Raw genomic sequence first — 12638 nt, 5'->3', positions numbered from 1 at the left:
CAATAGGCAATGGGTAAAATGTTTTGCCTAAAGACAACAACCTTTGCCACAGGCACCTCATATTCCCAGAGGTCTCCTATCCAAGCCCCTGCTTATCTTCTGAGATCTGATGAGATCACACTTTAACAAGAAGGTTTGGCCACATATATCATTGTCCAGAGAAACTGAACACAGGGAATAGGACTACAGACTTTATCAGAGGCTGTTAGTTTGCTCTATTACATTAACCCCTACAGGAGTGAATCATTGCAATCAGTGTTAACAGGATTGGATTGATTGTGGGTCCTGCTCCAGAGCTTTCATGGACTGTCCATTATATATTGTTCATGTTAAGTCTGACTTATTGTAATCATTCATTAGAAAATATGAATGCTTGACATGTTCGTTGCTTGAAGTTACAGCACAATGATATTATGTTTAGGTTTAATTTTGAATCTCATGCACCATTATTATGTGTCCACACATTTTTTTATATATATATATTTTTTCCTCTTAATACAGGAGGCAGATTTTTGCACATCAGTGCATGCAATGTTTAAGTCCCCTGAATAAGGTGGGGAAGAGAGCAAAGCTGCATTGTTAGCTCCAAACAGAGAACCGGTGAGAAAAGAAACAGGATTTACTTCATGCTGATTAATTACCATGTCATTATAACAAGCTGTGAGCACTATGCATACTACCAGAGTCAGGAGCCGATTGGTCAAACAAATCGAATGAGAGCATGTCACATCTAAAATGTAATACATATACTCTAAAAAACAAACATACTTTGAAAACTGCCCTGATTAAAACGTTTTACTTATTTAATATTATAACTTTATTTGAAAATAAAGTGGTACAGCAAATTACACTCTAAACTGTGCATTTTGTTGATTAAGGTTACAGAATAACATGAAGTTCAGTCTCTCAAATTTAGTGGATTTGTACTGGTGATCATTAGTCATGCAACTACCCCGACCAGTACACACTTCAAGAATAAAGATAAATACAACAAAATATTAATAAAATAATAAAGAAAAACATGAAACTGCCACACACATAAACCAAATTATCAATACATGCAGTGTTTTGTGAATTCATGCTCACATTATGAAACAGCGTAAATTTAAAACATGGTCCAGATGCATATCAGAACTTATGACAGGACTGCCATCTAGTGGTGTATATGAAGTGCATCATGTTGGGACGTCAATGGCAAACGTGAGGACCTTAACGTAAGCAACGCGCAACCAAAAAGCAATAAAAAAAGAGAGATTAAAGTAAAAAAAAATAAAATAAAAATAAAAAAAAATAAAATGACACCCTCTTCTTCAAAATTACTGCTACTCCATTTTTCTTTCCATTTACCAGTTTGGGGAAATTGAAACCTTTCTTTTTGGCTTCTATGGATGCCTGGACAACAAAGAAGTGTTATTTGTTTTATTAAAGTTTAATTGAGAGAAAGTTCAGTCTTTTACAAATGTCAATCACACATAAAATGCATAAACATTTTCACAATTATAGAAAAAAGAAATCACTCAGCTTTGTTTTAATTCAAAGATACAAGTCACTTTCCCAAAAGTCACACCCCCAAATTAAATTGATGAAAATGTAATGATTTGGATCGATATGCAGAGAGCTACTCACAACATAACATTAAAGGTGCACTATGTCATTTTTATGGTGATGGGAGCTTGCTTTTCCATGTATAACCTGTAACTTGGCCTGTTGTAGTCAGTTGCTTGTCTCCATAAAGACAGATAAGTTTAAGGCCATACTGTAGAGCTTTCAACTAAAGCAATTACAAATATCCATGGAGACAAGCATGCTTTAAACCCCCTTCACAATGCACCTTTATGTTTTACTACAAAAACAGAATTAACTGAGTCAACACTGTCACACTGCCAAACCCTTCTATGCAATAATACATTTCTTTTGCCGTTTTGATGGTGATTTTTGAAAAGCAGCTGATCTGGCTGGATTAACTTGTGAACGAGTTGCTTCAAACCTAAATGCTATATCAGATGTAAATGTGTGCGTTGATGCAAAAGAATCCACTGATCTTATTGAGGATGCTGTAGTTGGACTTCTTTGCAAAGGGTTTGGTGATCTTGGTGAATATGTGGGGACAGGATTAGACGGCCTTGTAGCAAATGTAGCAGATGAACTTGAAGCAGATGTAGTGGCCATATTTGTCATCAAACTACTAGAGTTTGAGCGTGTAATGGCTGGATTTTTTACTGAAGCATTTGCCGATAGAGGTGCAGATGTAGTGGCCATATTTGTCATCAAACTACTAGAGTTTGAGGGTGTAATGGATGCCTTTTTTACTGAAGCATTTGCCGATAGAGGTGCAGGTGTAGTGGTCAGATTTGTCACCAAAACACCGGGGGATATGCCTGAGCGTGTAATGGCTGGATTTGTTACTGAAGCTTTTGTTGAATCCTGGTGAGGATGTAGTAGCCGGAACTGTCACCAAAGGATTCAGGGACACCGTTGAGGGTACAGATGTCACAGAGACTGTAACTGCAGTTGTTGGTGGTACTACTGTTACAGCTGCTGGTTGGTGGTAGGTAGTTTGTTGGGCCCTCTCTCTGTATTGAAGCACATACTCAGGATAGATCTGCTGCTTCTCAAAAACGACAAAGATGGAGGGGTTCATGACGTCGTCCACACAGCTGTCGTAAAGATTCACGTTACTTCCATCTTTAGAGGGAGGTCTTCTATATTCGGAGCTGCCTCTGGTGTATTCTCCAATCAAAACCCGAGACACAAACATGAATCGATCTAAAGAGGTGCCAGTGTAGCTGTGAGAGTACTTGGCATCTCGTGCAAAATAACTTCCTAAAAGGGAGAAAGGTTAAGTTGAAGATCATAATCTACCAACAATTAACAATTTTGGATGTGATTCTAGAGTAAAAAGCTCATTCACTATGGGATGTGTAGGTGAATTTGTGATAGCTAAGTCTCATAGTAGAAATGACAACATTAAGTATTGCAATGGAAACTTCAGAAATTCTTCAGAGACTGACCTTGGCCATAAATTGTCCCATTGACTCCACAGACTCTCCAATCAAAGTTAGTCGCACATATGGTTTCTACATGTGAAGGATCGGTCCCATGAAAAAGCTTTTTCTCAGCCACTGGCTGTCCATTATTCTTGTCCTTCATTTGATTCTTTTGTCTTAAAAGAAGAAACAAATGTGTAAGCACAGAAGAATTATTATTATTTCAGCTAACTTAAATACATACAGCTGAAAGGCTTCCCAGACAGCTTTGTTTTGAATCCTTTCAATTTTCAGAATATCAAATCCTTTCATGGTTTGACAGAAAAGATCGTGGATCTCTTTATATTCAGCAAGGGATGGCTGGAGACTGATGCACTATGAAAATGACACATTTTATTATATGAACATTACATTATTAGAGAAATTAATAATTATATAATATATTTAACTCCATATAAATATGTGTACCCTATGTTCAGTTGGAGAAATTTGTGTTTTGTCCCAGTAGTCTGGTACAACAGCAGTCGTGTTTGCTGTACGTTTCCTACAATAAATAAATAAAAATTGTATAAAAATACCTCATAGCCACACTCATATAAGCACTGAGTTGTACCTCTTTGTCGGGACTTCAGCTGCAGAGACAAACTGAGGGCGTCTTCTCACATGCCTCTTAGTCCCATACTTTATGTTGATTTGAATCATGTCTTAGAAAAAATATAAAGGTTCATATATTTGATTACACATAACAGAAATAAATGGGCACATTTAAAATTGATGATTTATACCTTGAAAATTGAGTTCATATGACTGTGAGCCAGCTTTAAATTGGATCACAGCTTTGTCATTTTTCACATACATTTCCTCCAGGTATTTACTGGTGACACTGGCCAACTGATGCACACTTGTCTACAAGATAAGATAAAATAAGATAAGTTCCACTATATTTTGTATATATTCGTTTTGTATATTTTAACATAGGACTGTAATACATATTTTTAAAGTTCTTTTTACAATTCAGCACTAGGCAAGGCAAGTTTATTTGTATAATACAATTCATACACAAAGTAATTCAAATTGCTTTACTTAATGAGAAATACATTAAAATCACAATACAAACAGATCAAAACATAAATAGTCACCATAGACTTAAAAAGAGAGAGAGAGAGAGAAACATTAAATGAGAGAAGAGTGCAAAATGAAAGCCTTTCAGTCATATGCAGCTAAATAGAAATGTTTTGAGCCTGGGTTTAAACAGCGTCATAGTAGAGGCTTGTCTCACATGTTCAGGAAGACTGTTCTAGGTTTTAGTTGCATGAATCTGAAACACTGACTTCCCATGTTTAGTGCTGACTCTGGGCACCAGCAGGAGGCCGGTCCCTGAGGTCCACAGAGTGCGAGATGGTTCATATGGCACTAACATGTCAGAGATGTACCTTGGTCATTGGCCATGGACAGACTTGTACACAAGCAGATGAGCTTTAAATTCTATTCTCGAGCCAGAGGAAGCCAGTGCAGAGACCTGAGCACAGGACTTATGTGTTTGTATTTCCTGGTTCAAGTCAGGACCCAACTTGCAAGTCTGGATGTACTGCAGCTGTCTCACAGCTCATTTGGAGAGGCTAGTGAGCAGGCCATTACAGTAGTCTAACCTACTGGAGACAAGTGCATGGATAAGTCTCTCCAAGTCTGCTTTAGACAGTAAACCTTTGATTTTTGCTGTGTTTTTTAGATGGTAAAAGGCTGCAGATGTTATTGATGTGATGTGGCTGTTAAAGTTCAAGGTTTTAGAGAGAGAGAGATTGGAGGTGACAGCTGGCACTGTATATTTGTTTCTGTGGATCAAAGACTATGACTTCTGCCTTGTCTGAGTTTAGCTGGAGAAAGTTGTTTTGCATCCACACTGATCTGTTGGATGCAGTGGCAAAGTGAGTCCACTGGTCCATAGTCCCCCACTGCCAGTGAGACATAGATCTGAGTGTTGTCTGCATAGTTATGGTAGGACACATTATTGCTGTGTATTAACTGGCCTAACTGCAGCATGTTGTAATTGAACAAAAGAGGGCCCAGGATTGACCCCTGGGGCACCCCACAGGTCAAGACCATGTTATCAGAGACAGTTTCCAATTTCAACAAAATACTTCCTGTCTTCAAGATAGGACTTGAACCAGTTTAGTGCAGTGCCAGAGATGCCCACCCAGTCCTCTAATCTCTGTAAAAGGATCCCATGATCAACAGTGTCAAAAGCAACACTCAGATCTAACAGGATCAAGACTGAGACTTTGTCTGCATCACTGTTCAGGCGGATGTCATTTGCCACCTTGATAAGAGCAGTCTCGGTGCTGTGGTGGGCTCTAAAACCTGACTGGAAAACATCAAAGGAGTTGTTCATTTGGAGAAAGTTAGCAAGCTGTTGTTAAACAGCTTATTCAAGGACTTTTCAAAAAATGACAGATTTGAGATGGGTCAGAAATTGTTTAGTACTGTGGCATCAGGACTGCTCTTCTTTAAGAGCCGCTTAATGACCCGGTATTCAAAGCTCGTGGGAATGTTCCAGTAACTATGTGAGTGAGTGGTGAAAGCAAACAGTTGAGGACGGACTTTAAAAATCTAGTGGGTAACACGTCGAGGCAGCATGTGGATGAACTTAGACTGGTGACAATCTCTAAGACAGTTTTGTCAGTTACAGGTGGAAAGTGACAGCAAAATTTGTGCATACGCCTGAAAGCATCTCACTAAAACCATCAATAAAACTTTGACAGTGGCGAGGAGGTTTGTATATGACTATGTAGAGTGTGGGGGGTGACTATTATAGCTCCATTTTGAAGGAAACCTGCTCAAATAATGAAAACACCCCAAATGAACCTGTGTGTAAACAAATTATCTCTAAAAATGCACACACATCTCCACCCTTTCTGTTTGCTCGTATTTCAGATTCAAATTTGAAAATTGGGAGGGGTTGATTCCACTAGCACTACATTACCTGTGTTTTTGTCAAGTCATGTTTCAGTTAAGAACATAATGTCAAGATTAAAAGAAGAAATACAATCATTAATTTAAAATCATTTGGATTTGGAAGCTATCTTTTGACAGGGAATGTGAACTAAATTTCTGTGATTAGACAGTCTAACAGTCCTTCTGTTAACCCGTCTCCATGTTGTAACTGGAGATATAGCTCCATCGCAGGGCCCTCGATTGATATTACCTTTATCATGACTGTTTGCCCTGGGACTGCAGAGGCCCTGTGCATCCTAGCTCTCTGTGATAACAGCTCAAACAGGGGAGAGTTTGGGTGTGGGACCAGGTGAGGGCTGAGGAGGTGAAGCAGGGAGGAGTTTGGGTGAAAGTTTAGCGGGGATAGCTGGGAGGGTCTTTGGTGAAAACAGGCATGGTTTTGTATGGGGAAAAGTTCAACATAGTTGATTTCAGAACTCTTGACCATATTATATTAGGAGTGGGAGGAGCCATCTTGATTCCTGATCTGACGAGGCTTTCTAGATGGTTGGGAAGGGCCATTGGTGAAGGTAGGGAGGAGAAGGAGAGTGACGAGTCTGTTGTTGGAGTATATATAGGAAAGGGCAACCTGGGCTGGTCTGTAGGCAGGGGAGATGATGGGTGTGGTGCTAGGTCTCTGCTGACGCTGGTGATGAATTCTTCATTGGGGTAGATGGAGGTGGTGATGGTGCTGCTGCTGCTGCTGACTCATTCTCTAGGGCAGGGAGAGGTGGTGGTGCTGACTCGTTCTCTGAGGGAGGGGGAAGTGGTGCTGCTGACTTTTTCGCTGGGGGAGGTGGTGGTGCTGACTTGTTCTCTGGGGGAGATGGTGCTGCTGAATCATTCTCTGGGGGATTGGGAGGTGGTGCTGCTGCTGCTGACTCGTTCTCTGGGGAGGGGGAGGTGATGATGCTGCTGAATTGTTCTCTGGAGGAGGGCTAGGTGGCAGTGGTGGTGCTGTGGGTGGTGCTGACATATTGGCTGATTCTTTGGCTGGCACAGCAGGGATGCTTCTCTCATTCCTCTTTTCTGTCACTGGCTGCACAAGACCCTGTCCAGGCCAGTGCCTCAGAGTGTGGAGGAGGTTTTCTGTCAGCACACTCACTCCACCTCTGCTTAGGTGTGGGCCATTTCCCTCGAACAGATCCTCTCATTTCCAGAAAAGATCAAAGTGCTTAATGTAGTGCAGTCCTCTGGGCACACACACGTTGGACAGCCATGTGTTCAGCTGAAGCAGTCAGGTAAATTTGTTCATCTTCCTTAGGCCTATGTTACAAAGAGGTCCACTGATGATTCTCAAATAATTTTGTGAAATCCCTTTTCATGACTTCACTCTGTTCCATTCTGATGTCCACCCACAATGCACCCACGTGCACAATCAGCTGTTTAACCCCTTGATGTGTTGATAAAACTTTTAGTAGGAGTTTTGTAATCTCGGAAAGAGTGTAAATGGGGTAGCAGCATGTTTGGATTCCTCTGTGGCCCACACCACTGATAGCCCCGTTTCCTAGCAGCAACGTATCTCTGACCTTGACGTTTGGCACAGATTGCCCGTCTGCCTGCACTCTTTTGCCAACTTCTCTGTTCTTGTTCTGCGATGACAATTTTTTTTCTATTTGTACATTAACATCAGTTTGTAAAATCTGTAAAAATCTGTTTGCTATTGTGGGAGATATAATGATATTAGCATTGTCTTTTATCACTTGCTGCGTTGGCTATTGCTACTTGTTGTTTGGCATTATATTGGTACACCATTAAAGTAAAGCCTAATATTAGTGATAACTTGCCTATGTAAGCTTGAAAAGAACCTGTAACACAATGTAAAGAGTTTAAAAAGTAAAGTGGGCAGCTCAAGTTCAAAATCACTCACATTTGCTCCATACTGCAGCCACTTGCCATTGTCATCCTCCCAGTACCAAAGCCAGTCAGTGGTGTGAATAAAGTTTGGCTCCAGAACAGAGTTTATGGTCGAAAGGCGTCTCACTGCATTTTTTCCACTCTTCATTGTGTCAAAATACACAGGAGGGCAGGTGCTACTGTGAGGAGGTATGATAGTTAGTACTCTGTTGATCAAATTAGTAATAATAAAAGTTAATGCTATGACTTCTCTTATTTACGTAATAACATATCCGTATTATATTATATTCTTTCCTTCCTTATACTTCTGCAATTGTATCATTAATGACTCCTTCTATAGTATCTATGTGTACTTTGGCAATTTTGTGAATTCATATAATAACAAGTAATAATAAATAGAAAAAATACACTTTGTAAAATAAAAATAAATTAATCACATGAAATGAATTATTAAAAAAACCCCACTATATTTCATTTACTGTATATGACAACTGCCTCAACACACCAGCAGTTCCTATTAGCAGATATCATTAGTGCTTTACCTGTATGTATTTTCAGGATCACAGTAGGCCTTCTCAATCTTCTCATTATCAGCCATAGGAGTCCACTTGCCATTTACACTGATCTCCCATAAGTATGGCATTTTGACATGAGCTTTGAAACAGCGATCTAAAGGCAAACACATATAGGCAATGCTGAGGTTAAGGTACACTTTATTGACTCGGTAGAGAAATTTGTCCTCTGCATTTGGCCCATCCTGACCCAGTGCCACAGGGGCATCTCCTCAGTGTAGTGCTTGGGGACCCAACTCCATGATCTTACTAGGCTTAGAAAGGACTATTTTAGCTGGAGGATTTTACCCCTGGTCTTTGTTTTGGGCAAAGATAGCAAAGAAGCAAATGGCACACATATAGGCCCAGGAGATTTGGGAATCAAACCTTGCTGGTAAGGGAGAGTGCCAGTCACTCAGCCACTGTGCAAAGGAAAAATACAATATTTTATTTCTCACCTTCATATTTGCAATGTCCCTTGATGAAGAACATGCAGATTTCAGTTTTGTCTATATAAAAAAAAAAATTCATTACATTTTTGTAACATATCATATCATAATCAATCTAAAAGTTGTACAAATATGACATTACCTTTTTGTCCTTGACCTTTTCCTTTTTTGCCCTGTTTTGGATTATGACTTGTATTATCTGACTTTTTAATAACAGTGCAGCTTACATTAGAATCAGAGCTTTCTAGTTCCCGACCACCCCGACCCCTGTTTTGATTGTTGTGTGCTCTTGTGTTAGAATCAGTGTCACAGCAAGAGTTAAGGCTGTCTTGGTTGTTGTCATTATCACAGGTAAGATCTAAACTAGAGGCTGCACGTTTATCACTATCATTATTCACATTTCCGTTTCTCCTGCCGGTTAACTTGTCAGCCAGCCACAGTGCCTGTTTATTTGCATAGACAGATTTTAAAGATCCAAAGAGACATGAAGGGATACGTTTGTCCTGCAGGAGTTTTAGTGGCTGGGGGGCCAGAAAATCGTGTGTCCTGAAGCAGCTGCAGTCAGAACTGAGGAACTTCTCACAAACGTGCAGTCTCAGGCAGGTGTCCCCACATCCATTACGGTTATTGTAATTATGGCAGATCTTAAAGAAAAGAAACACAGAAAGTGGTAACAGTGTTAGAAAAAAGTACATTACAATAAAGGCTTTTTATTTTTAGCAGCAGGAAGAAGAAGGCCTGAATTGAATCAGTTAGAGTTATGGGAGTGACTGGTTGAGTTATTCATTTATTTATTTTTACATATAAAACTGTGGCTACGTAGAGTACTTTTCTGCAGAGCGGTTGTTGAGCAAACTCACATAAGCTTGTCACCTTGTGAGTGCATTTTGGGTCAGGTACATGGTCAGAACATAGACAGCCTGTACTCATCCACTCTTTACAGTCCGCATTTGCATAGTACAATGTGCATGCATTTATTCTGACAAGTAACTTGGCCCGGTGTTGTCACCTACTTGTCTTCATGGGTATTAGTTAAATGACATACTGTCGAACAAAGCCATAATAGCTATCTCCACTGAGAAAAGATGAAAAGCTCATCAGAAAAGTTACATATTGCTCATTTTAATTTATTATCTAATTATTTAACTAGGTTCATGTACCAAAGGAATATTAAATAGTAACCATTTATTTACCGGTACTATGTGATGTATTAGTTATATCTAAAGGCAGCCATACATACAGAGGGCAGGAGATTGTTGTTGCTCTGGAGCAGCAGGAGGCACAGCTGGGCTCTGGACAGTGTTTCAAGACCAAACTCAGTGAGGATCTTCTTATTGTAGCCTGAGCAGAGGTCGTGGGAGAATATGCATCCTCTCCTGCAATATAAGGCAATAGTAGAGTCATATCTGATACAGATAACAGATATGCTAACCCTGTCTTTTACGTCTATAATAATGTACGTCTTGAATATCGTTGAATTTCAATTAGATTTAAAAAAAAAATATTTCCCAACATATAAAGTAGTCAAAGTTGCAAGTTTGTTTTTGCCAGGCGCCTGCCCCCTTCCACTCCCTTCTGGCTAAAACAAACACATGTGACCACCATAAAGTGACATGTGATAAGAGGCGTTACTGGTGGCTTGTATCCAAAATTGTACTATTCTTTAATTAACTTTTTTTAGTCGTCACTGCAGGTGGAAGTTTTAAACAAACTTAAACCTCGGCCTACTTAAAATTAAATAGACCATAGACACTTGTGGTCAAGTGACACTACTCCCTACATGCAAAAAATCAACTAAATATTATAACCTATGTAAAACAATATAATATATAATAGATATATACTAGGTATATAATAGATAGACGCAGTAAGCCCTTTGCGTGGATGGGCTAATGATTTTAACGCGAGTACTAAATTGCGTATGAACCTGACACGATTTTGGCCTCTACAGTGAACGGTATAACTTCATAAAAAGTGACTTGACAGTAGTATTGAGTACATGCATCTGCTTACTACACAGTAGTCTAATTACCTCGTATAAGTATACTGACAAGAGTCCGTGAGGAGAAAGCTCTTGCACAGGTGTAGGGCCCCACAGCCCGGACAGTCCTTGCGCCAGCAGAGCCTCACTGCGCTCCGAACGACTATCTTCGGCGTCCCATTTAATAAACATGTCACAAACTTATCGTTCTTACAAAGGATCTCTGAAAGTGTTGAAGTGTTGCACAAATTAAACAGCAGGTCCGAAGTGATCACAGCTCCCTGATTGTCCAGAATATATTTCAATATATCCGTCTCCATTGCTAGATGCGAGCTACAGGAGTTTCTTCATGAGAACAACTTGAATCCGAGAACCATATACGTAAAAACCAGGAAAGGATCACTTATGATGAATGGAAACCGAAACTGAAAAGATATAAGATATATGCAGGTCTAAGTAATCTCCACAAGGGGGAGCGCTCACCTTATGATGTTGGAAGGATAATGACTAGCGGTAGTAATGTACACAGCAGTTGGCTGCTCTATAAATAAAGTGTAGATATGTAAAATAAATTAAAAAAATTAATTAAAAATAAAAAAGTGACATTATCCAAATACTTTTACGATTATCTAAACTGAGATGACTAAGATATAGGAAATGACAAAAATTCCTTCAAACCAATAAAAAAATAAATTATAGAAAATGGTGCAGATTTTTGCACTGTGCAACATAGCCAACACAGACCCCAACCAAAGAAAAATTTTGCTGATAAGTATTCTTCTCTTCTTCTTTTTCTTTGATTGTTCTCAAACTCCTCACACCAAAATGTTAAAGTTGCATTCACTTGCACACACGCGCATGTCAAAAATAAAGCTGGGCTAGACAAGGGCCACAGTTTGAGACATATCTGAATGGGAGGGCAACCAGTAGTCAAAGCAGGCAATGAAGAGTGAGCACATAAGATCATACACCAGCAGGGGACCTGAGGGTCAACAAACACTGGTCATTGGAGGCCATGACTAAACCAGAACTAGAACAGGAAGGACCTCATCAGGACAAGTGAAAAAGTATCCCAAGTCAGGATTCAGGGAAAGCTGAAAAAGGACCCAGAGGACCACTAGAAGTCTGAGCATCACTTATTGCCAATCAAAAATCTTCACAAAAACAAACAATGAGCACATCTTTTTGATAATCATTAGCTCTATTTAGCTTCTTGCATACACGGATGAATAACTGGCAGTCTATTTTCCTTTCTTATTGCTTCCTGTCTTCCCCTCCCAGAAACACAGGATCAGCTCTCGATGAAAGAGATTTTCCATCAGTCATTCCCACCATCTGCTGTCAGCTTCTCTGGCTCTTAGTCTCCACACAGTCTTTTTTGGGGCCTATCCCTATCCAGATAACCAAAATGTAGACCCCAACAGTATAATGTATGTGCTGACCTATGCTGGCCTAAAAACCTGACTTTGTAGAAACTGTTTAATTAGGTCTACTACTTACTTATTACGGCAGCTATTAAAGGCAGATGTGGACAACACTGATGTGAACAATGAATACTTTTTCTTGTGTCTGTAAGTTAAGCTTTATTCATACACAATAACAAACATTACCTAGGGAGCATGTTAGGTTATCTGCAATATATCCTGTACTCCCAAATAAAATATATATGAAAATATGAAAATGAGTAGGGCACATTAAGCAAATAGTCTACTCTAGTAAATATTTAACTTCTCTCAGTCACTCCTCTTTTTAAATAATAATAGTAATAATAATAATAATAATAATAATAATAATAATAATAATAATAATAATAATAATAATA

At 39.3% G+C, this 12638-nt stretch overlaps 1 protein-coding gene across 2 annotated transcripts; it reads right to left on the bottom strand.

Annotated features, from left to right (window-relative positions):
* Nucleotides 1-793: 793 nt before the first annotated feature.
* LOC110161690 (protein mono-ADP-ribosyltransferase PARP12-like) lies at nt 794-11232 on the bottom strand. Of its 2 annotated transcripts, none has more exons than XM_020926493.2 (12): nt 10868-11232; nt 10076-10211; nt 8978-9479; nt 8845-8895; nt 8378-8504; nt 7849-8011; nt 3773-3893; nt 3601-3691; nt 3456-3531; nt 3232-3362; nt 3012-3163; nt 794-2823 (listed from the first exon to the last, which is right to left on the bottom strand). In XM_020926493.2, exons 1-12 carry the CDS (start codon nt 11134-11136, stop codon nt 2276-2278), a joined length of 2367 nt encoding a protein of 788 aa, XP_020782152.2. In that variant the 5' UTR covers nt 11137-11232; the 3' UTR covers nt 794-2275. The 2 variants fall into 2 exon arrangements, with proteins under 2 accessions (XP_020782152.2, XP_020782151.2); XM_020926492.2 differs by having other exon boundaries at nt 7849-8014; nt 10868-11231.
* Between the last annotated feature and the right edge of the window lie 1406 nt (nt 11233-12638).

This window comes from Boleophthalmus pectinirostris, unplaced genomic scaffold, assembly GCF_026225935.1.
Source record: "Boleophthalmus pectinirostris isolate CB_2022bp ecotype Guang Dong unplaced genomic scaffold, ASM2622593v1 HiC_scaffold_18, whole genome shotgun sequence".
Taxonomy (NCBI): Eukaryota; Metazoa; Chordata; class Actinopteri; order Gobiiformes; family Gobiidae; genus Boleophthalmus; species Boleophthalmus pectinirostris.
Note: the sequence above shows the minus strand (reverse complement) of the source record. Positions and strands in the feature narration are given on the sequence as shown.

Excerpts from the sequence above, each read along its gene's own strand:
- LOC110161690 (XM_020926492.2), bottom strand. The coding sequence starts at position 11,136 with ATGGAGACGGATATATTGAAATATATTCTGGACAATCAGGGAGCTGTG. Across the intron at positions 8,896-8,977 it reads AAAAGGTCAAGGACAAAAAG|ACAAAACTGAAATCTGCATG; the intron begins GTAATGTCATAT and ends TTTTTTATATAG. Across the intron at positions 3,363-3,455 it reads TTTCTCCAACTGAACATAGG|TGCATCAGTCTCCAGCCATC; the intron begins GTACACATATTT and ends TCATTTTCATAG.